Genomic DNA, 25,000 nt, shown 5'->3' with positions numbered 1-25,000 from the left:
TCAGCGTCACAGAAATCATAATAATATACTGATTTACTGATCAACAAACATTTCTGATTATTATCAATGATGAGAACAGGTCTTCAGCACAGACGAGCAGAAAGTTAGAAACTAAAAGAGCAGCATTTATTCAAAACATTTTAAATGTCTTAACCCTCACTTTTAATCAGTTTAATGCATCCTTGATAAATAAAAGTGTTCATTTCTTTAAATAAAAGGTTTTAATGGTAGTGTACGGGTCATGGTGAACTGACAGAAACCCATCACTTCTCTCATCTCTCCGACCAATCAGATCTCAGGGGCAAAGGTCACCGCGAGTCAAAGGCAAGTATTTGTAAAGAGCTTTTCACAAAACTCATGATTTCAAAGCAGCTTTACAGGAAATCATGCTAATAATGATCAATGTGATGGATGGCTTTAGTTGAGGATATCCTGTTCTAATGTTTTGATTTATATACAGTGATATGAGTGAAGGGGATTATTAGCAAGAAGAGAAGCAGAAACCTACAGACGCTTCCAGATCCAGTAATAAAACTAACACGTTCTCTTTCCACTAGACTGAAAGAAGAGACAGGTTTTATAAATATTGTTTCACCTGCAGCGTCTCACCGTGAAACAATCTCTAATCTCCTGTATAGACAGAAACAGGATTATAGCATAATTTGTAATTTTGAAAACTTTTCCAAGCATTAAAAATATCACAAACACACCTTCAGCTTTATACTGATTCCTGTCAGATGTGTGTGTGTGTGTGTGTGTGTGTTGTGTTTCACAAAAAGTGTTGAAAGGCTAAGAATTAGTGTATAGTTTCTGCTTTCAGCTAAATATGAATAAAGAGTACAGAAGCTAGGGGTGAACCTGATTTCTGTTTCATGCTTTACACAAAATGAGCCTGAAATCAAACAAAAAAATATCCAGCCTCTGACAGAGAAACAAACACGTGTGTGTGTGTGTGTGTGTGTCATGTATGATTAACTCTCCCTCTCTCACACACACACACACACACTCATACTGTAGTTACCGGTGAAATATTACAGTAGAACCGAGATCTACAGAAGAACGAGACACAAACCTCCTGCCGCTCTGATTGTTCGATCGGATCGGTTCTTCAGCGCTGAGCTGCGGACGGCAGACACATGGATGTGAAAGTGCAGCTCTCATAGATCTCACTCGCTCATAAACACACACACACACACACACACACTCTCTCTCTCTCTGTGTGTTTAACTCTCAGGACGAAGTCCAGCAGCAGCTCGTCGTGTTTCAGTGATCTCAGATCAGATCTGATTCTCACAAGAACTGCAGCTGAGCTCGGAAATACAAGATCATAATCTAGATTCTCACAAGAACTGCAGCACACACACACACACACACAACACACACACACACACACACACACACACACACACACACACACACACACACACACACACACACACACACACACACACACACACACACACACACACACACACACACACACACACACACACACACACACACACACACACACACACACACACACACACACACACACACACACACACACACACACACACACACACACACACACACACACACACACACACACACACACACACACACACACACACACACACACACACACACACACACACACACACACACACACACACACACACACACACACACACACACACACACACACACACACACACACACACACACACACACACACACACACACACACACACACACACACACACACACACACACACACACACACACACACACACACACACACACACACACACACACACACACACACACACACACACACACACACACACACACACACACACACACACACACACACACACACACACACACACACACACACACACACACACACACACACACACACACACACACACACACACACACACACACACACACACACACACACACACACACACACACACACACACACACACACACACACACACACACACACACACACACACACACACACACACACTCACACACACACACACACACACACACACACACACACACACACACACACACACACACACACACACACACACACACACACACACACACACACACACACACACACACACACACACTCACACACACACACACACACACACACACACACACACACACACACACACACACACACACACACACACACACACACACACACACACACACACACACACACACACACACACACACACACACACACACACACTCTCTCTCTCACACACACACACACACACACACTCACACACACACACTCACTCACACACACACACACACACACATATATTTATATATATATACAGTAGTCAACATTTGTCCTAGCAGCTCTTTTTCTGACAGCACTAAAATAAGCATCATAATTTATACCCGTGATTTCTCACTATACTGCTCTATAATCCAGTTCATGTCATAATCGCTGCACAATCAGCGTTCACGAGAAGATATGATTCCCAGAGCAAACAAACACCAGGTCCCTGACGTCACACACACTCCACACAGATCTAACACAGCAGCCCAGATTTAAGTTGAGTTTTTAAGTTCATCTACAGTTACTCCGTGAGCTCCGGTCAGAAGTCTGACCTCCGAAGAGAACACGGAAGAACCTCCTCAGTCGAGCAGCTTTACGTCACATGCTCCAGGGGGATCAGGCCCTTTCTGATCTTTCTATCTTCTTGTCCTGGACTTCCTGTGAAATGCGATCAATCAAGCGATGCAGCAGGACCTAAGCTGAGCCCAAAAGAGTGTTCCACCTCCGTCTGCTTCCACTCACGACCACGGTCTCCACCTCCTCCAGGAGTCTGGTTCTCCTTCACCGATCCTGATCTTCTCAATCCTGTCAGTCTTCAAACAACAGCTGAAAACTCATACGCTATATCCCAAATAAAACCCCTTTAGCTTCATTAACTGCATTGGCTTGTACCTGTATGAGCTGTACCTGAGGCTGGTGTTACGAGCACTTCCTGTCTGCCTTCTAATGAGGAATCTCTTTAGGTGTTCACTGAAGTCTGCAAAAATGAATAAATGCAGACAGCTTTTTTTACACCATGCTTTACTTTACAATTATTATATTTTAATATGTAAAATAAACCACATTTTTACTTCCGCTGGAGCAGTGCATGTTATTTAAATAAATAGTGTGCTGTTTTCTCTGAGGTGAAAGGTCACGTCCTGATGTCACCTCGGCTCTTTATCACACTTCTTCTATGTGTGCTCGCTCTACTAATAAAACTTTTTATATCATAAAGAATATAACGCTGGCTTTTTGTGATTAACTGAAGAAAGTCCCTTCAATTCAGTTCAAATTCAATAAATTGATTATTAAATACTTTGTTTTTAAAACAATGAAACGTTTTACTATAACTAGCACATGCCAAATGAATAAACAAATGTAAATATACTTTACAAAATATTTTTTTTATGGGTAAACACATAAATAATAATAAAAATAATAATTAAATATGAATATATTAAAAACTAAATGCCTTTTTATTTTTATTAAAGCTTCTGCTAAAAAATAAATGTAACTAATATATATATATATATATATATATATATATATATATATATATATATATATATATATATATATATATATATATATATATATATATATATATATATATATATATATATATATATATATATATATATATATATAATTGTATATTACATAAATGTAAATATGTAAAAATATACAGTTTGTGTAAAGGGAACTGTGTAAATGTGATATATATATAAATCATGAATGAAAGTATTTGCTAAATTCAAATGTTATGAATAATTTTGTTCTTATTAATGGATAAAAGCACAATGAACTGCTGAATGAACAAATGAGTGTAAATATATGAAAGCATGATTTTATATGGTGTTGTTTTCCTCTTTCTCTCACACACTCGTTCTAAACCCTGAGCGCTAATTCTTTAAAAACACATTAAATACAGAGAGTCTTAGCTTCTTCAGCTCACCACCGGATCCAGACATGATTCATCTTTATCTTCATTCAAGAAATCACTGAATCAACACCAAGATCCTGTCAAACATTCACTTAAATCAGCCCATAAAACACTGATAGGGAGGTTTATGACACACACACACACACACAGAGACACACACACAGAGACACACACACAGAGACACACACACACACACAGACACACACACACACACACACACACACACACACACACACAGACACACACAGACACAGACACACACACACACACACACACACACACACACACACACAGACACACACAGAGACACACACACAGAGACACACACACACAGGCACACATACATGCACGCACACACACACACACACACACACAGGTATGTTCTGTGTTTATGTCTCCTATCTATAGAACAGAATCAATCAGAAGAAGCAGGAACTCACCATACGTCTCTCTCTCTGTCCATCTGTGTGTGTGTGTGTGTGTGTGTGTGTGTGACTGTGCGCGCCTGTGTGAGTGTGTGTGTGTGTGTGTGTGTGTGTGTGTGTGTGCGCGCCTGTGTGTATGTGTGTGTGTGAGTGTGCGCGCCTGTGTGTGAGTGTGTGTGTGACTCGTAATTCTGCTGTCTGTCTCTCACATGAGTCTCATTATGATAATTCAATTCATATTGGTCCTGAACTCCATTCAGCGTTCAGATGCTCTCGTCTCGTCCTGCACACAGAGAAAAACACAAGAACTCACCAGCCGTTCTTCATCATCATCATCATCATCATCATCAGTCAGATCCAGACAGCTAGTGTTTTTTCAGTTTACTCTCAAACTGTAAACCTAATGAATATCGACTAGTTAATAACGGAGCCTGATTATGTTCTCGTCGTTGGAACGATGCTTAGTGTTTTTACTTCGAGTTTTTATGATGATGTTTAATGCACTTCTGTTTATTTCGTTGCACTTCATCAGTTTGCGTCTAGATCCTCAATCTTAAAAGAGTTATTTCTCTCCAAACAACTTTATAGTTTCGTTCCTCTCTGTATTCTGAAGGTTACATCATGACTGATTTACAGATTTCACAAAAAACATGTGTTTGATTTCCATCTGACTTACTTTATGAAGTAACAAAAAAGAAAAACAACTTCTCCTCCAGAAAAACCTTCAACTCTCGTCTACCAGAAAAGAATTGTGAACCTGACTTTATTCAGTGTTTAGAGTTCTACTATATACAACACACACACACACACACACACACACACACACACACACACACACACACACACACACACACACACACACACACACACACACACACACACACACACACACACACACACACACACACACACACACACACACACGGTGTATGTATGTATAATGATCTTCTGAGGTGTCATGGCTCCCTCTGCTGGTCAGTCAGAAGACTCACTATTTAACGCCGAGCTCCAGCGCTGTCCGTGTAGTGTTCACTAGTGAGTGATGACTCTTCTCTTCTTCAGTCCTCTCAGCTCCTTCATCATGTCCCGCTCGTCTTGATCGTTTAGTTTCTAGTCAGAGACGTGTAACTATCCTTATGATGTCCGACGGTCATAAAATGTTAATCGACGCCTGAGATCGAGATCCTCGCGCGCTTTTTTCGCGCTCTTTAGTTCCGCTTCAGGTGAATTCGTGTCACGCTGACGTCACGGAGGCCGCTCTCGCGCCTGTGGCGGGAAAGGAGACGGTCTTTCAAGATGATTGTATTGTGATCAATTAGTTCACACTTTCAGAGCCTGACAACGGTTCTTAAAAGAGGGGACACTATTTCTCTAAACGATAAAAGAGTTTTGGTGGGTGTGGCCTCGCTTCAATGGAGGACTGCGTCACGGCTGAAAACTCGTATTTTGCTCATTTTAAGGTTGCTTACTAAATGTATATATTACAAAATAACAAATATTATAGCGTGTGACAGCTACGCTTTTATTCACATCAACAGGGAATGAAGTGCAAAGAATACATTGTAAGATCCACTCAATGTGTTAGATAAAGCGGGCAGAGATTTAACTTTTAATAATTATACCCAAGTTTGTTAAATGAGTTGACTTTCACTGGTCATTTTATTCTTGACATGCATGATTTACTAAGAGACAGACGGAAAGATCGTTGAGTAACTTGAGAAGAAAGCGAACACCTTCATTGAAGCGCACCTGAACGTCACTAAACCAAGAAAACACTTCTTTCTTTTAGGATAGATTTGCTTTCATTAAAATAATTAGTTTCCTATTATAACAAAAATAAACAGGTACAAATATCTGGAAATGTTCTACACCCTTTCTTTCTTATTTCCATACACTGCAGACTTTAAAATACTCAAATTGTTTCCCGAAAACTGATTTTGATAAACTTTGTGGAAAACAAGACTTCTTTCTCTGTGCCTTGATTTAAGGATCTTACTGTAAAACACGACTGAACAAGTCTTTTCTTGCAGCTTAGCCCTTTTTTTTCAGGTTCACCTGTCTTTCTTTGTCAATCAGCTTCAACAAACCAGACAGGACGAGAAAGTGCATAAAAAGTGTTTTATTATCATTATTAATATAATTATGAATCACATCCACCCAATGAAGAAAAAAAACTAAACAAAACAAAAAAAAAAAATAATCAGAGACGTCCGATCAAAAACATAGTAAATAAACATCACGTTAGGGTTAGAAGAGAGCAAAATACTGTCTCTCACACACACACACACACACAGGTTCTGCGATTGGTTTCTGATGATTATTGCTCCCTAAAGTCCCTCCTCAAGAAAGAAGAGTAGCTCATGGCCAATCAGGGCTCAGGATCACCTCGTGAACTCTGACCCTGCGTCTGGAATGTCACATGACAGATTCTGGTCTCATATGTGAGTGTGTGTGTGTGTGTGTGTGTGTGAGTGAGTGTGTGTGTGAGTGTAAGTGTGTGTGAGTGTGAGGAAGGTCAAGTGCTCGATGCCTGTCCAGCGGAGAGCAGCGGAGATCTAAGGACAGAGAACAGAGGAAGAGCGAGAGAAGACAGCGAGAGCGTTCCTGTTGATCCAGAGCTTAGATTTTCAGAGTCCACTGTTTAACGCAGGCGTCGTGGGACGAGGTGACGAGTGTGTTCGTGTTGAGCCAGGCCAGACCGCTGACGTGATGCAGCCGGTGGGAATCTGCAGAGACACACACACACACACAGAGAGAGAGAGAGTCAGAGTCAGCAGCGTTCTCTCAGAGGCGCTCGTGTTTGTTACCTGGTATCTTGATCCTCTTGTCGGGGTCGTTTACGGTCCACACGTACACCATCATGTCCATCCCGCCGGTGGCGAAGTGCTCGTTATCAGGTGACCAGGACAGACACACCACCTTCGCATGATGACCGTAGAACTCACTCTTCTCCTGAAACACACAACACAGCCTGTGAAGACCGACCTAACTGTGTCTCTGGAGCACAGACCTCACCTCAGAGAGATACAGACAATAAACTGCATGAGAGAGAGAGAGACAGAGAGAGACAGAGAGAGAGAGAGAGAGATTACCGAGTATCCGTCAGCGACCGTGAACACAGAGATGACCTTCTTCTCGTCCGTCACCGCCAGAAACGCTCCATCCTGAGAGTATGACATGTCCGTCACTGGACCCTGCACCTCCAGCACCTTCCCATCATCCTTCAGAGTGTTCCCCTGAACAGAGTACAGACGCACCTTCCCGTCCTAGCACACACACACACACACAAAATCAGCCTGGGCTTCAGTGGTTATGCTGATAGTCAGAATCTGATTGGTGACTCACAGCTCCGCCCACAGCCACAGTTCCGCCCCCTGGGTGAACGGCTACAGACTCCGGCTCGTATCCCAGAGAGTCCAGTGTGAAGAGTTTCTTCTTGTCCTTCAGCAGCACCAGCTGAACAGAACACACACTCAGCACTACTGGAACTCACAATTATCATATAATACTGCTGTGTGTGTGTGTGTGTGTGTGTGTGCGCTCGTTTCTGTACCTGTCCGATGCAAACAGTGACAGCAAGACCTCCTGGACCCACACTGACACACTTGGGCTGCATGTCCATCTTCACTATATCAGATGCACTGAGACACACACACACACACACACACACACAGAGAGAGAGCAGGTGAGCTCCAGCAGGCGTCCAGTCACAGGTGTGTGTGTGTGTGTGTGTGTGTGTGAGGCTCACCTGTACTCTCTCTTGCTCAGGTCAGTGTAGCGGACCGTGTCGTCCATGCTGCAGGTCACCAGACGTCCAGACTCATCCACAGTCATCCTGGACACCAGGTTGGAGTGTCCTTTGCCCAGAATCTCCTCGTTCTCTCCGCTCGCCGCGTCCCAGTAATGTGCAGCTCAGGTCAAGGACACACATCACATTCTAACCCTAATTAGATTATATTTAGCATGTTTTGTGCCGGTTTCAGCCTCTCACCATCAGCAGGTTTTCTGTGCGCTGCTCAGTTCAACCCAAACACATTTACAGACATTTGTGGATTTTTTATGTAATCAATAAATAAGCTTTTACCATTTCATTAAAATCAATATCAACAAAATTCATATTTGCACCACAGAAGCTGTACCTTTAGATGCATTTATTTTGCATAATTCTATAAGATTAATTAAAATTATTAAAAGAATTTAAAAAAATATATAAAAAAATAATTTACATTTGAGTGGCGGCTAATTACTGAACCACTGATAAATATTTAAAATAATGTGTTAGCATATTGACTTTCTGTTGTATGAAATATCACATTTTTAAACATGCTGAAATTATGGAAAACAGCACAATTGTTTCCGTGATATTGATTAAATACGTCATACGGAAGTACAGTGGTGGCCAAAATTCTCAGAATATTAGTATTCATTTAGTAGTATTCATAGTATTCATGAATAACGGATGTATTCAGTAGAGCTTCCTCGTGACTGAAGGATATTAATGTGTCCGTCGTGGCTGGCCGAGTAGATGCTGGATCGGCCATCCGTTTTATGGACTGTCAGGCACTGGATGGATTTGGTGTGTCCCTGAGTAATAACAAAGTAAAAAACACAGCTATAACATAGTAAAAGCACAGTAATAACATGGTAATAACACTACAATAACACCTGGCCTAGAGCAAGCGGTCAGTGCGTCTCACCTTGATAGTGCGCAGCGGCCGGTCAGGGTTGTTTCTGTCCAGGTAGTTGATGTAACCGGACAGAGAGACACTGAGCAGGTGGTTCTTCTGCCACAAACAGCCCAGCTGCTGGTCCAGAACATCTGAGCCCAGGTTAAAGGTGCTGACCGCCGTCCCGCTGCCCACGTCCCACAGCCTGACCGTCTTATCACCGGACGCCGAGATCAGCTGAGTGCTGTCAGGACTCCAGCTCACCTGAAGAAGAGGAGGAGGTCAGCATCATCCTCATCCTCATCCCGTGTCACTCGGACCAAACACTCACAGCGTAAATGCCTCCATCATGAGCCTTCTCTCCTCCCAGAGATCCCAGCTTCTCTCCAGTCTTACCATCATACAGGAAAATCTGGACAGGACACAGAAAAACAGAAAAAGCTCAACACTTAAAACACTTTGTTTGCTTTGTGTGAGAGATAAATAAAATCTCTCTTTTTCTATATATATATATATATATATATATATATATATAGCACACACTATGTAAACAAACTTTTATTTTGAATGCAATTAAACGTTTGACAGCACTAAAAGTATTATTTATAAAATAACTTTAGCTTGTAATCGTATAATTAAACAAGTTTGGGCTCAGAATTAAAAAAAAACGTGCATTTTTATGTTTATATATAAAAAAAATCCTAATATTATTGATTATAATGATTATTATTGGTATTGATGACATTTTATTTTACACGATATTAATGATATCTAAATCACTATTTTATTATTTTAGCAAACCTACAAACAAGAAGAAACCTGAAGCGCTTAACACAAACCAAACTAAACTAAACTGCTAATGCACTACTAGTCACTTGAGAAGGAGCTCCAGTCAAATGAAGAAATGTGAAGGAAGCGGTTAAAGCACGAGGAAAGAGGCTTCACCTGTCCGTCGGCTCCGGCCGAAGCGTAACGATTCCCGTCCGGAGAGAAGCGCACGCAGTTCACGAAGCGGCTGTGATCCTGCAAACAATCACCACAGCATTTGATGAGCATTAGCTTCAAGGAAATAATATTTTTCAGCAGCATTACATGAAAAAAAAACACCTCAGACGGCAAGCAGAAGTTATTACAAACACTTGAGCCTTAAAATAAATTGCGTCTTATTTCCTCGCATGCAGTGGGACCATGACCTCACATCAGAAGCTGAACAGGTTTATATTAATAAAGAAGAAGAAGAAGAAGAAAGATAGAAGCCCTGGCCTGAAGCATACATGTCTGTTTTCTTTAGCTGTTCTGCTCAAACTACTAGAGATACAAGAACAAACACAGCGTCTTTAAGAAACTCTAGTTCAGCAGTAAAGGCTTCTTTAATCATTCATAACCTTTGGAGAGAAACAGTGCAGACGCTGAAGGAGGACTCTTTGTTCGAGTGTTTGCGTGGAGATGAAGGTGTGTGGAGAGCGCTCTTACGCTGATGGTGCACTTGAACTTGAAGGGCGGTCCCTCCAGGAAAGTGGTGCAGTTGTCGTCGCTGCCGGTCACCAGGCGATACGGCCGGGTCTGCTTGATGTCCACGCTGTTGATGATCTTACTGTGACCCACGATCTCTCCAACCGACGAGCCCGAATCCCAGAGGAACACCGCGCCGAACCTGAGCAGAAACACGGCAGACGGGTCACTTCATTACAAAACTCTGACCAATCACGGCACCTGCTTGCTTTTTGTGGAAAGCAATGCATTACGTTACATTTTAAGTCTGGGAGGGGCAAAATGCACAAGCCCTTTCACAACAAAAGTGAAATGAATGCCTCGTAGACGCTGGTCTGTACGGTAGAGGACCGATCAAAGGAGTCACACGAAGAATATCACGCAGGAAAAGAGGATACTACTTATATAACTAACATCAAACTCGTGTCATTTTTGGATTGAATTGGATCATCGGAGGTCAGCAACAAAGACATTTGGGAGTAAATGCATATAATATTTATCTCATTTAACATTTAATTATAACAGGAATAAGTATGTGAGTTTGCATGTGACTTATTGATTGAAGAAAACTGAATACGTTTTTGAGAAAATGTTGATATTAGGTTTAGAACCGCAGTAAGGGCATGTTCACACACAACACCTGAAATCTCTCAACATGGCAACCCCAGAGCTATCAGTCAATACATGACTGTGGTTGGGTATCGTTTGAATTTTATAAGTTCTAGCTAACATCCAATTCTAGAATCCCAACTCTAGTTGTAATGCTTTACTCTCAACACTGCCGTCTGGCTCTGAGTGGGCGTGTCCTGCACCAGGGGGCGTGTCCAGCGGCTGTCACTCACTTCTCTCGCCCCTTCCCCACCACAGCGATCCTCTTGCTGTCTTCAGTCCAGGCGATGTCTTTGATCTTTCCTCCGAAGGGCTGGTACTCGTACTTCAGCAGGTGCTCCTTCTGCGTCGTGTCCCAGATCCGGATCTTCCCCGACACGTCTGCGCAGAGACACACACACACACACACACACACTGACTCCAGAACGACGGCAAACACACACACACAACACACTCGGTGCTCAGGTCCGGCACTCACCGCCCGACGCGATGTAGAAGCCGCTGGGAGCGTATTTAGCCACGATGACCTGATGAGGGTGCTCGGTGTAGACGTCTGCGATCGCTGGGTTCTGCAGGAGAGAGAGCGTGAGAACACACACACACACACACACACACAGTATTAAGCCTCAGATGTGAAAACAAACCCTCGAGAAAACACATAGAATGAAAGGAACATCTCATGCACACAGAAAAACAGACGTGGATTTAGAAGAATTACGCAATTGTGGCGTCCAGAATTATAATTGCTATTTAACAAAGTCTAAAGCCGTGTTCACTTTTTCTTGTCGGAAAAAATAAAAACGCTGGCAGCGTCTGTTCCCAAAAAAATCAGCCAAAAGCATCTTTTGTTGCTATAGCAACAGTATCCTAGCAGTGCGCTGCAGAAATGTCGAGAAAGCGCAAAAAATTTGGAGCTGGCTTTTGAAGTTAGCAGGGAAGAAAAGGATGTTGTCAGCTTCATGTGATTCAGTACAATCAGCTCATCAGCAGCTTCTCCATTTTTTCTTGTTGTTATGGAAACGACGCTACCCGCTTGGTCATTGGGCAACTGTGAAAAGTTGACGCTTGATGCAAGCCATTATTTTTTTTTTTTGGAAGAGTTTAACTTTTTCAACTCAAAGAGTGAGATAACACCATAGTATCGTACAAGTACAACTAGAACCTTCCGAAATTTAACAATGCAATAATCACACACTTTATTCATTTAGAAGCATTTTTAGACATGCATCCGATTTTTTTTTGTAATGGTACATTGCTGCCTTGCACCAGCTTCAACCTGACTTCCCAACTCGTAAATACAACCATTTCTGAACAAAAAAAACAGCTATTTCTAAACTGCTCTTTAACTTCTACTGTCCATGCATTACGGTGAATGTGTTTCATTGGCTCTCACCTCGATGTTCCTGATTATCACGCTCTTTCCGTTGGTGTACAGGAAGTTGTTCCCTTTGGGATCTCCGCCCAGGACTTTGGCCACGCCCCTTTCCATATGAGGAAGGCTGGCGAACACGCTCTCTGTGCAAAGAGAAAAAAACGATTACAATTCTTGAGAAATGTGCGATTCTTTAAAGAAAGAAATAGAAATTATACTGTAAAAGTAGTTGCTTAATTTTCAGTAGTGTTAAAAAAAATTTAACGATAACTTTTACTTTGAAACTTTCTCCAATTATAAAGCACAAGATGTGTTCGTTTAACAACATTAACCGTCATGCTCTGGAAACTATTTGGTAACAAAAACCTCGCAGAACGTTGCTAAATACATCGTTTTGAAGTTTAACAGCTTTGTAATGCTGAATATTTCAAACATCCCGAAGAATTCAGATTTGTTCCTCTTTTGGAAGCCGCTTTGCTTAAAAGCCTCGGTTAAATGCCTGAATGCAAATCAATGTAAATTAAATGTCACCTTTGAGCATTTGAGAAAAATAAATAAGTAGTTTTAGGAGTCAAAATGTCCAATATTAAAAAAAGGAAGTGTTTAGGCAATACAAACTGGTACTAAACATTTAGAAAATACGGATTTTATTATTATTATGTTGTGAAGCTGAGCAGCAAAAAAAAGAAAAATAACGACAATTTTTTCAAAACACACCCCTGTCTGCCATTGGTCCGTCAAAAGGATAGTCCCGCCTCCAACGCACGCGATTGGCTGAATCAGTGTCAGACTGATAAAGATGCTCAAACTCACTGATTAGTGTTTGGATCATAATCACAGCATTACACTGATTTAAAAAGACTTTTTTTTTTTTTTTTTTTTTTTTACATAATACACACGCATTTATGAGCAAGTCTCTCATAAAAATACAAACTTAAAAATCCCCCATTACAACACGCTTCTGGATATGAATGGTATTACCATGGTATTTGTTTAAGTACCCTGATATAATTCAGTAAATGATCCGAGCAGAGTGAACCAGGCCATTAATACACATACACACACACACACACACACACACACACACACACACACACACACACACACACACACAGAGCAGGTGAAGCGCACACACAGCAGGTAAACACACACACACACACTTCTGCTGCTGTCATCACAATGAAAACCAACCAGCCCTAACCATTATAACGACATTATAAACACATCTCTTGCAGTCGCTCGCTCGCTCTCTCACACACACACACACACACACACACACACACACACACACACACACACACAGAACAACACAGTTACTGCGTGCACACACACACACACACACACACACACAGGCTCGTGACTCACTGAGCTCGTAGGACATCTCGGCTTTTTCTCCGGTGCGCGGTGAATGAATGAGCGGCTGTGAGGAACGGGCCCGTTCGGTTCTGAACGCTTCTGTCACCGGCGGATCGCGGAACGCTGAACGCGGAAGAGGCGGCGGCGCGAGGACGGCTCGGCTTTGCCCATATATAGTCAAGACCGTTCGCGCTCGATCAGACCTGCGCGCACACGCCCGACCGGAAGTGACGTGGCCCGGGAGCCCGTGAACGACGATGGTGGTGTTTATGATTACGCTTTATTTAAAACCTCTCCGATTTCAGCTTGTGTGCATTTAGACCCGTGATTCATCCCTTTGACATCATTATCCAACAAGTTTAATGTTGCTGTACATATCAAATATATTTTTACATTTTTTATTAATTATATTCAATTATTTATTTATTTATTTATTTTTATTATTGCAGTGCCTTGTGTTGCCACTAAGCATCACGTCCATCTGGGATACTTGATTCTGAATGGACAATCACAGCATTCAGCAAACTCATATTTCAGAAGAACATGACCATCTCTCATGGCAACTCTGTCCTGCTGTGTTCTGTCTCTCTTTTAGTTTCTATGAATAGCTTAAAGATCAATATCTCATGTGCACGGTTTTATGTATTTGGTACTGGCAGCCATAAGTGGGATATAATGTACGTTCAGCTGATCAATATTGTAAAATAACCCACCGGGATGATATAAGACTCCCGGACCACACTGTACTGATTGTGATGATTCATTGCAAGTAATAAAGGAAATGCATGTGATGAGTTCATTTTAGCAGACTCATAACCGGCTGATATCAACATAAGAGTCATACTTCATTTCATATAAATGAAACAATAAAGATTTAGTGCTGTCCAGTCGTATGTTTACCTGTATGTTGACTGAATTATCAGCTAGAATAACTCAAACCATTGCTAGATTGCTTCTAGATTTGCAACTTTACACTGAAAAGGCGGCACTAAAGCGATTTAATGCTGTTCAGAGGTGACATAAAGGCATTTACACGGCAAGTACAGCTCTATACTTTAATACTAGCGGGTCAGAGAAGTCTGCAATGATTGCTGCATTACGAAACACTGGGTTTTGAGCAGAAATAAGCAGCCTGTGTAGAGATGTGTTTATATCACACTAAACAAAACACATTTCTGTCTTGACATGCAGTGAAACTCCCAACCGAGAAGATTGACTGATATGATTCATCCGAGATCAGTTTGTGATTGTTCATGTTTTAGAGTTGTGTCATTATTTATATATTTGATCAGGTGAAGATTGAACCAACTTTATATATATATAGGTGTGTCCAATATAACCAAAATAAATATATATGAACATTTATAACCAAGAATCAATATATGTTTCCATCAGAATGAGTGAAGATTGTCTGTAAAGTGTAGTGTGTGAGAAGAGAAGTGGACAGTACACACTAAACACAAAACAGTCTCGACTGTCTGTTTTTCACGAGCGCCATCTTGGCTCAAGTTACGTAAGAGGAAGAATGTACAGTGCGGGCGAATTTACTGACTAACTCGCAGCATTAGATGAACCAACTGACTAAAACAGGCTGTATTCTACCGAAACAAATGTTCTACTCTCCAAATTCTAGAATCAATTAGCGTCAGGGCGAGAAAACACGTTTTTTGAGCCGCCGTGCGTTACGGTATGCGGGTGCCCGCGTGAGCTGTAGAGCTCTACTGCAGTCAGCAGCCAATCAGAGCCGCGCGTCGCGTCACGTGCCCCGCGCGCCCGAACCCTCGCGCGCGCTCTGCTGCGCGGTCACAGCTGCAGATAAAAAAAAACAATGCAAGCGAAACCGGTGAGAAAATAGTGAAGAATGGACGCGTTAAACGCATCGGTCGCTCTTGTGAGAGGAGGACGCTTTTAAGGCGAGGTTAGTGTTTTAACGCATCGCTGTTTTTGCCCGGAACGCGCTATGACGCGCGTGCGGGGCTCGGCTCACGCAACACTTGAGAAATGCGTGAATGCTCTTATTATTTAGATCGCCTCTGGGAACGAGGAATTACTGTGTGCTGTGCATCCAGGCGAAACGAGAATCTCCTGACGAGAGAGCAGCAGATCCGCATGCTCGTGTCGATGCATTTGTGCAATGCACAGTGCAGTTATGACCTAATAAATTATACTGACCTTAAGCAATTCCTTCATAGTTTACTTTAAACATTGCATCAGTTTATACAATATTGTATGCATTTATAATGTGACCCTGGAACACAAAACCAGTTGTAAGGGTCATTTTTTAAAAAACTGAGATTCATGCATCATCTGAAAACTGAATAAATAAGTTGTCTGGTTTGTTAGGTCAATATTTGGCCAACTTTTTGCAAATCAGGTATAAGATATCCCTCGCAAAAAATCTAAATGTTGAGAAAATCCCTTTTGAAGTGGTTCAAATTAAGTTTTTAGCAATGCATATTACTAATCAAAAATTAGGTTTTGATATATTTACAGTAAGTCATTTACAAAATGTCTCAGTGGAACCTGATCTTTACCTAATATTCTAATGATTTTGGCATAAAACAAAAAGATTTAATTTTGGCCCATACAGTGTATTGCTTTTATGCTCCAGGGACACATCTAATAATATTTGTATTGTTTTTGCAGTGTTGAAAACATATATATTCTACTGTATTTTATTGCGTTTAGTGTAAGACTGCTATCAAGTGATTTGTAGTTTGTATGTTGCTGTAGAAGTAGCTTTTGTTCTTATCATAAATGCCAATATCTTTATTAATAAATATGATTAAAACTACAGAACGCATTGATATTAGTGATTGTGATTTTAACCAGTACACCAGATCAAGAACATTGACTGTATTCTTGCATTGCATGTCTTACCGTACTTGCATTTGATTTTATAGGCAAATGTTTTTAAAAATGTTGGTTTCACACTAGATTTGTATATACAATTTTTTTAGCTTCAAGTAATCACGGTTAAGCACATGGGCTAGGTGAACAGTTTTGAATATCAAAATATTATTTCATCTGCATTGTTTAGAATGGTCTTATGACTGTTTGAGCCAAATTTTCTGAAGAACAGAAAAATAATTAACCAAATAGAGTAAATATGAATTTAAAAAATGCACTCTTTTCAGATGTGACGAATGCACTTTGTCTGCACAACATTGGACGTCATATGCAATCAGTTTTTATGCAATCAAATTGACATTGGTACACTGTACTCCGGTTATTAGTCGGTTGCAGTTTGGTTTTTAAAAGGTTGTTAATGGTTGCATTTCCAAGTCTTTATTATATTCTGGTCTCTATGTGGTTCAGTTTGAAGATACCTCGGAGAAAGCAACAATAGCTATAATAAACTTCCTAAAGTGTCATCTTTAACAGTGTTACTGTTAGTTGTGTTACAAATAATGTTTAGAGGCAAAGGTAGTAAATTAGAGTTGTTGTAAAAGTGTGTTTTATGTGAATCAGTTGTTTATTACTGCTTTCTGAATTTCATTCCTTTCTAATTTGCTGAAACACTTTTTTTTTCTCACCCATTGTGCAGATATAAACTAACAGTGTGCTGAGACCAAAGGACGGGATTCTCACCAGTGAAAAACAGCTAATGTGGATTACGTATTCTTTGATTTTCGGACAGTAGGATTGTCCTGACCATGCGTTCACAGCAAAGTTTCATGTCGTTCATGAACAGCAAAGCCAGTACAATCCCTAGAAAAGACATTGATCGCCTGTGCTGTGCAAAATGTCGCTTTTCCACCAAAGACACTGACCTGTTCGAGAGGCACGTGTCCCATCATCAGGAGGTAACTTTCTCCTGTGCGCTGTGCAGCCATGTGTCCTATTCTAAAACAGAGTCTCAGAAACACGTTGTCTCCCACACTGGCTCGTACCCTTACAGGTGTAGCTTCTGCTCGTATGGAGCTGTGCGGAGAGACTACATGGTGAAGCATATACTTCGTATACACAAGAGAAATGCGGAAGAAGGCTTCATAACTGACTTTGCTGTAGCCACCGAAGATTCAGAACACCAATCTGTTCCTGAAACTCTTGGGATTTCAGATTGGCCTGAAAAGAATGACCAGTGTTCAGTTCCCAATTTCCACGTTGGAGTCCCCAGTGGAAGTCAACCCAGCCAATCATCTGTTGTTGGCAAAACACTGAATCAAACCAGGAGTAATCGTGCCCGGATGACCTACAGTTTCACAACACCATATTTGACGAGCACATCAACCGTCGTTCCAGTTTCTAAGACTCAGTTCACTAGTGCCGTTCCCAGCTGTTTTCCAAGTGCAAGTCACACATTAGACAACATGCCCCAAGTGGTACTTAGATCACGGGAGGCAAACGGCAACCTACCGAACTCTCAACTCTCAAGTGCCGATGGAAAAAACAAGGTTACTGTTTCGGATAAGCTTATTCCTAAAGCCATGTTCCCAAGACGTGGTTCTACAGAAACACTAGAGCAAAGCCCAAGGGTTGGTGTTTCAGAAAAGGCTATGACTGCAAGGACCTTTCCCAGAGTTCAGGTCCGAGCACCTGTTGAGTTGAACACCCCACTCAGAGCACTGCTTAATACGCCCTTATCCAAGAGGAATATCCAAATGGATCAGAGGTCTAGTCAGTCTACAACTGGGACTAACATTGGGATACAGAAACAAGTAGTACTTCCCAGCAGTACAATCAAAAGTCCACTGCACTTCAGTGCAGAAAAGAGTAATCAGACAAGAATCAACTCCAGAGCTGCTGTAGGATCATCAGCGGAGGCATCAAGCCCATTATCCAGTGTCCAAGTGGAACTTTTGGCCCCTTTGAACCAGCCTATCCAACACAACAAGCCTTTGACCGTGTCCTGTCCAGAGGAGATCAATATTCCTGCCGGGTGTTTGGTGGAACTGGTCGAGGTGAAAAACGTCAATGGGACTCGAGAGCTGGAGCTACGGTTGATCCCACCCAATGGGACCTCTCCAGACCAGAAGAGCAATGTGGATGAACCTTCATCAACCACAACTGGAAGCAAACTGTCCTTTAAATGCCAAGTAGCCAAAGGGTGTCCAGTTAGCCCGTCCACGTCTACATCATCTCACAAAGTCAAACAGCAGCAGCCTTCAACATGCACCAATGTTCAGACTATCACAAAAACTGCTCAATCAGCACATAAACAACAGTGTTCTTCAGGGACGCCAGCTAAGAGCATGTGCAACCTGAAAACCAAGGATCCAGAGATTATCACACTCGAAGGTCCAGAATTGAGTTCTGAAAGCCTTCCAGTGATCTCATCAGTGTTCTCTCTTTGTCCTACACCTACAGTGACTCAAAGCATCACAAAGTCCTTGCCAGAAACACAACGCTGGATGGTCGCAAAGAAAGAGTCGAAGGATGAGGTAAAGAGTGCAGATCAATCGCTGGTCTGTAGTATTCTGATTAAAAAGGAGGATACTGAGGAGAAACCCAAAGGTGCTTCTTTAGGTCTCGAAGAAACAAAAACAGAGGATAGAACTAGTCAAGGCTCTGTGATATCTAAGACTCATGGTCAAGTAAAAACATCAAAGAAAACCCTGAACACAAGCCACTCAAAACAAGCTCCAAATCCAACATTAGTTTTGCCAAAACGGAACATCATTCCATCAAATAAAAATGACATTTCGCTCCAAGACAAGGCAATTTCTGAATATAAGTCTGGCCAAAACCACCATTCCTGTGTTTCCAACATGTATCCAAAAGTAGCTTTGTTCAGGATTCCAAGTGCAATGTTGGAACCCAACAAGAAGCTTCCGGAAGCACCAACTCTGCAGGAGAGTTTAACGGCGCGACCGGTTCTCTGCTGCACACTAAGTGAGCAGAACGTCTCCGGAAGTCCTGAAGTGGCCATCAAGCTTATACTAAAGAGAAACCTTTGTGAAAGAGAAGAGAAGCACCAAGACTCACCACCACGTAAAAAGCGCAAGAAAGAAAAGAGGAAAGCCAAGAAACACAGGTCATCTTTGGTTGGGATGGGCCTTCCTCGATTCTCAACCAAACGTCACCAAGAACTGAGGTTAACTCCTCTGAAAGCGAATCAGCGGATCAAGCTTCCCGGCCCAAACCAGCCGGTTGTGGTTCTGAACCACCCTAATCCTTCAGTTCAGAGGATCAATGTTGGCATTCAAACCCTGAAGAACTATAAATATATTCGCTCAGCGGATCATGAGCAAGAACAACCGGCGAGGAAACAGCCTTCATTCAAGATGAAACTCAAGAAAGTTAATGGACAGAAGTATCAGGTAATTGAGTTTGTTCTAAAGGGAGTCTCGGAGAAACCACTCTCATGAAACACCAGCTATGTAAATATTTAACATATTGATTTTTACGGTTTAAAAAGCCCATGTAAGATAATTTTAAAGTTTAATGGTAAAAAAGCTGGTCGGTGGACAATGGTAATTCAATGCCAATAAACATTTATCATTAAAATATGGTGGGATTAGGCTGACCATGTATTAGCCATTCTACTCATATTGTAGTTAGAAATAAAAATAACTTTTCAACATTACTTACCCGAGTCCTGCCCACTTGACAGCAGCAATGACAAGCATTCTCATTTATATGTATAATAGTGTATAAGTGAGACTTTTCTAAAAAAGGAAAAATGTAAAACTGAACTGCAAATATGTTGAAGTTGTTCGTAAGAAGGTCAGAAACCCAGAGGTTTTAATCAACACTAATGTCTGTTTTAGGATGTTGCGTGTCATTTGTCACGACTGTACAGGATCTTCATCTTATGTTTGGAGATTCAAAAATGTTCACATGAAGTACATTCACTGGAATCTTTTCATGTCGTTTTTAATCATATTACCAGCACGTTAGCATCAGTGTTAAGTGAGTGTTTTCTGATTTTTGTGCACATGGTCTTTGTTGGATAAGGCTTCTTTGTCATTTGTGAAATTCAAACATATGACAGACACTAAAAGCGTTTTTGCAAACTAAGTTTTGTGTATACAGACTCAGTATTTCACTGTAAACTACAGCACACATGTACACTTTCTGTCAAAGTCTGTACATTAAACAGCTTTTCATTTGTGAAGTGTATTGTCATTAAACAGTCGAGACAGTTTGACGTGTATATGATTGTAAATCTACCTCAAATGATCAAACCAGTATACCGACTGTTTCTTTCACTACTGTTGATGTTATGTGAAGTTACAGCTGAACTTTTGATTTTCAGGGCATCTGCTCGTTTGTAAACTCAAACTAATCGTGTGTCATGAGTTTATGTCAAACTATAATCTGTACATAGTTCTGAGGCTCCAAAAGCATAACATCTATTTTTAAATTATTCATAAAGACCAAAAATATTAAGTGTGATTAAATATGGATTAAAGGTTTCTGGAAAAATGCTTCTTTTGTGTCTGCATTCAACCAAACACTCACTTTTATTTGTGTATGTGTGTTTTAAAATGCGTTCATTAGATATTTAATCTCTCTACACAGTCATGTTTTTACATGACTGATTTTCCTTTATGGCTCTGTTCCAGTCAATGTCTTATAAAGTTGAAATGTCAGTTAAACGTCCTGGAGATGTTGTGGTTTCTGTATTTGTTCTTATTTGAGAAGCTCTGTCAGGTCCTGCTTTGTGATTGGGTACATCAGCACACACTGCCTCTTCTGATTGGTTGCCGTGGAGGATTTCCGCCCATCAACGAGAACGATGGGAAAAATGGAGTGGAACCTGATGATGTCAGTGACTGAGTCAAACCTCTGGAAGACAAAGACGAGAGAAGATGAGGCTGACGTACGGTCAAACCCTGCGTTCTGTGGCCGTGTGACTCACATCATTGGTTCTCAGGCCTGTTCCCAGAGTATATTTGCTGGTTTCATCACAGAAGCGGATCTGAATGTTAAACACTCGTTTGTCGTAAAACACAGCGAGGACCAAGGGCTCATAGGTAGTGTTCTTCGAGCAGTCGCGCACTAGAAAGGCTCCTTCCTGAGAACAGAAGTGAGCTGGTATTATATAAACCTGCATAGTCTCTAAATATTATTTTCTGATGTTGTTACAATCTGCTAAACTGGATTTAGGTGTCTTCTTTTGTCTCTGAATTGTGAGAAATGTCATGATGTTGTGTTTTACCCGGTTGACGAGGTGAAGAGCGTGCTCAGCGTCCACGCGACTAACCGTACCAACGTACCAGTTCTGATCCTCCAATCCCTGCAGGACAGACGTCACGCGGAAATTACTGTGTGTTTCCAAAAAGCATGGTATTGGTCTTATTTTGAAGTCTCTTCGGTCTTACACTAAGTCTGGAATAATTACATTTCCTTAATGTTTCTGAAAGAGTCATAAGGGCTGCATTTAAAAAGCTTTGGTCACAGTTTAACACCTCAGACACTTCTTCTATCTTCTGAGATACGGACAATACACACGCTGTCTTCACTGAGAGAAGATGTTCTAGACAATGATCTAGACTCTAGATGATGCTCATTTGAATTATATTGTGGCGACTGCTCTTGATTTTATAACAAGTATACTAAAAGGTAACACAGATCCTGTGAAGGGTGTGCTTCTTCTCACTGTCTTTCATACAAATTGCCGTCTGTCTTCAAGAGGTGTGAACTAGGACTTGATCAAAGCAAACTCTAGTGTTAGTTCCTGTCTCCATCGGGAGGATGTTTTTCTTGGTCTGGGGTACTTGAGGAAGTGTTTAAAGAAGATCAGGATGATGAGTTTATAGTGTGTCCTGTTATATATTTTGGTTGCATTTGTCAATAAAAATAGCTTGAGTAAAATAGGTGTATGATATAATATTACTGATAAATCTATACTCCTGTATCCCATTGTAGTGTATTTTTCTTTTAATTGATCAGCACAGAATAATAATTGGAAATGGACAAAATGACTAATTAGCATTCAATCTAAATCTGATGTCATAACAAAAAGGAGTCAGATTGAAATGTCTATTAAATTAAATTACTTTGCGCACCGAAAAGACCCCACATGCACTTAAAGGCAAAGGCCTTCAGGTATAAATGACATTTTACAATAAGTTACACTAGATAACTGTTATTTAACTGTAATAGTTTTTTTTACTATATGTTTGATCAAGTAAACAGCCTTTGTGAGAAGAAGAGATTTCCTTTAAAAACATTAAAACATCTTAATTATTCCAAATTTTTGACAGGAAGAATGTTACTTTTTTTAATATACAAAATCAAATTGTCGTAACTTTTTCTTCAGAGACTCCAATCATTAACTCCGCCCACATTTGTCTGCAAGCTGTCATATAGACCCGCCTCCGTGCGTGCCACGCCCACATGTCATCCAATCAACAACGAGCAGACAGAACTAGATCCCCGCCTCTATTTGAGGTGCTCTGTAACGCTGTGTACTGACTGTAACGGAGTCAGTGGTGAAGCCGGCGCAGTCTCAGCGCTGATGCTTTCATATAATCTGTTGTTAAAAGCTCTATATAAATAGAAGTGATTGATTGGTGGATTGGTGTTGTACCTGCGCAGGTTTGCTGTGATTGGTGTAGCTTCCGTCGGTCTCTCCTTTAGAAGGAGGCCATTCGTGATGCTGAGGTTTCCTCGCGTCAGAATCTGAAACCAATCCAGAGAGTTCTTCAGATTGAGCGAATCAGAGCCGTGATTCAGTGAGTCGGTTCTTACCTAACGAGCTCTTCTCGTTCTCACGGGAGCTGCAGGAGCAAACAAACGCAATTACACATCATTCCTGTATTTAATGACGTTAAAGCACTGCCTGCTGTCAGTACCTGTCCAAATCCTGAGCGTCCAGATCCAGAGAAAACCTGTGAGAGGAGCGACCTGCAGAACAGCTAGAATATATTATCACACTTTGCATTATATTATATTTTATTCTTATATGAGGCAGCGTAACTTACATGCAGACGATGGTGCTTTACCCTGAGAATGAAATGGGATTATTATTTATGAGAGTTATCTATGTTCTCTGCTGTGAAGTGTCTGTCTCTCAGCTAGATTTCAGTTCTCTTCACAGCTCGTCCTCTTTGACCTAGATGTGAATAATCTCTCTCATACAGTAGCAGATACGAGTGCTGTTTCTCGAACTCTTTTCAAGGTTAACAGGCCTCGGCTAGCCTGAAAGAGTCACAGAAAACTCTTTATTAATCGTATGACTGAGGAAGAGATGAATCGGGGAAATAGAAAAAGGTCGAATCTGTTCATCTAATCAATTCTGAAAGTCTTTGTTCAATGATAAATGAATATGCATGATAAAAATCCTTGAAAACTGAGGGTAACCTCGTGCGTATCAGTTCCTCAGTGTTTGTTGAAGGAAACTGAGACCAGCTGTGCAGTGAATCATCTGAGACCGAGTCGTTCACTTCAACGGCGTCTAAACAGCAGGACTAGTGCGTGACAACTTGCCCCACTCTCCTCCTCATGTACGGCTGGAGTTCTAGTTAGTGACTAACACGGTACCAGAACAGTGTGTTTGTTAAGAGTATAATAAAACGATTAAAACCCTGCACTTCAGTTTGACTGATTGATAGAGTTTATGAATCAATTTGTGTTGCAGCAAAAAAATGGACTTACGTTCTCTCGCTCACTCGGACTGGATCTAATGAAACACAAATCAGACAGTTTATTATTAGCTTTCTGTTTTTTGTTGCTTCCTTTCGATAAACATGTTTTCTCTGCTGTTGCTGTCCCTGCCGTTATTAAAATAGACACTAGTGGTTTTATTATAATTTAACGACGCTACAAGAATACTGTTTGTGTGCAAAGAAAACTAAAATAATGATGATGTTACTTCCTGTTTCTGCTTCGCTTTGGTCGTGTGACTGTATCAAGTGTTTCAGGAAAAAGACTTAGTTTCTGCGGATGTGTGTGTGTGTGTGTGTGAGAGTGTGAATCTATGTGTGTGTGTGAGTGTGAAAGAGAGTGTGTGTGTGTGTGTGAGAGTGTGAATCTATGTGTGTGTGTGAGTGTGAAAGAGAGTGTGTGTGTGTGTGTGTGAGAGTGTGAATCTATGTGTGTGTGTGAGTGTGTGTGTGTGTGTGTGTGTGAGAGTGTGAATCTATGTGTGTGTGTGAGTGTGAAAGAGAGTGTGTGTGTGTGTGTGTG

At 41.1% G+C, this 25,000-nt stretch overlaps 4 protein-coding genes across 7 annotated transcripts in view; 1 reads left to right on the top strand and 3 right to left on the bottom strand.

Annotated features, from left to right (window-relative positions):
* The window catches only part of slc2a9l2 (solute carrier family 2 member 9, like 2), a 29,502-nt gene extending 28,275 nt beyond the window's left edge, over window positions 1-1,227 (bottom strand). For both annotated transcript variants that reach the window (XM_043231313.1, XM_043231312.1), the window contains exon 1: window positions 1,073-1,227. The gene's annotated coding sequence lies outside the window, so the exon portion shown is untranslated. The remainder of the gene's footprint in view (window positions 1-1,072) is intronic.
* A 5,303-nt stretch (window positions 1,228-6,530) lies between these two features.
* On the bottom strand, window positions 6,531-14,084 carry wdr1 (WD repeat domain 1). Its single transcript, XM_043231311.1, has 15 exons — window positions 13,931-14,084; window positions 12,587-12,708; window positions 11,672-11,762; window positions 11,427-11,574; window positions 10,567-10,747; window positions 10,039-10,116; window positions 9,425-9,505; window positions 9,124-9,357; window positions 8,923-9,010; window positions 8,175-8,331; window positions 7,980-8,067; window positions 7,772-7,882; window positions 7,519-7,692; window positions 7,234-7,378; window positions 6,531-7,152 (listed from the first exon to the last, which is right to left on the bottom strand). Exons 1-15 carry the CDS (start codon window positions 13,944-13,946, stop codon window positions 7,046-7,048), a joined length of 1,821 nt encoding a protein of 606 aa, XP_043087246.1. The 5' UTR covers window positions 13,947-14,084; the 3' UTR covers window positions 6,531-7,045.
* LOC122333615 lies at window positions 14,041-20,977 on the top strand. Of its 3 annotated transcripts, none has more exons than XM_043231309.1 (3): window positions 14,041-14,181; window positions 14,371-15,839; window positions 17,469-20,977. In XM_043231309.1, exon 3 carries the CDS (start codon window positions 17,578-17,580, stop codon window positions 20,230-20,232), a length of 2,655 nt encoding a protein of 884 aa, XP_043087244.1. In that variant the 5' UTR covers window positions 14,041-14,181; window positions 14,371-15,839; window positions 17,469-17,577; the 3' UTR covers window positions 20,233-20,977. The 3 variants fall into 3 exon arrangements, with proteins under 3 accessions (XP_043087244.1, XP_043087245.1, XP_043087243.1); XM_043231310.1 differs by having other exon boundaries at window positions 14,043-14,184; XM_043231308.1 differs by having other exon boundaries at window positions 14,154-14,291.
* Window positions 20,725-25,000, bottom strand: part of LOC122333626 (cytokine-dependent hematopoietic cell linker) — a 5,302-nt gene continuing 1,026 nt past the window's right edge. Inside the window, exons 3-10 of the mRNA XM_043231323.1 lie at window positions 24,470-24,494; window positions 23,797-23,818; window positions 23,668-23,719; window positions 23,564-23,592; window positions 23,403-23,494; window positions 22,029-22,106; window positions 21,729-21,884; window positions 20,725-21,655 (exon numbers count right to left, since the gene is read on the bottom strand). Of these exons, the coding sequence (XP_043087258.1) occupies window positions 21,500-21,655; window positions 21,729-21,884; window positions 22,029-22,106; window positions 23,403-23,494; window positions 23,564-23,592; window positions 23,668-23,719; window positions 23,797-23,818; window positions 24,470-24,494 (610 nt within the window). The 3' untranslated portion in view covers window positions 20,725-21,499. The remainder of the gene's footprint in view (window positions 21,656-21,728; window positions 21,885-22,028; window positions 22,107-23,402; window positions 23,495-23,563; window positions 23,593-23,667; window positions 23,720-23,796; window positions 23,819-24,469; window positions 24,495-25,000) is intronic.

Source organism: Puntigrus tetrazona, unplaced genomic scaffold (assembly GCF_018831695.1).
Source record: "Puntigrus tetrazona isolate hp1 unplaced genomic scaffold, ASM1883169v1 S000000302, whole genome shotgun sequence".
Lineage (NCBI taxonomy): Eukaryota > Metazoa > Chordata > Actinopteri > Cypriniformes > Cyprinidae > Puntigrus > Puntigrus tetrazona.
This window is presented reverse-complemented; position numbering and strand designations above follow the sequence as displayed.

Excerpts from the sequence above, each read along its gene's own strand:
- LOC122333615 (XM_043231309.1), top strand. The coding sequence starts at position 17,578 with ATGCGTTCACAGCAAAGTTTCATGTCGTTCATGAACAGCAAAGCCAGT.
- wdr1 (XM_043231311.1), bottom strand. Across the intron at positions 11,763-12,586 it reads TGATAATCAGGAACATCGAG|AACCCAGCGATCGCAGACGT; the intron begins GTGAGAGCCAAT and ends TCTCTCCTGCAG. Across the intron at positions 11,575-11,671 it reads CTTCTACATCGCGTCGGGCG|ACGTGTCGGGGAAGATCCGG; the intron begins GTGAGTGCCGGA and ends GTCTCTGCGCAG.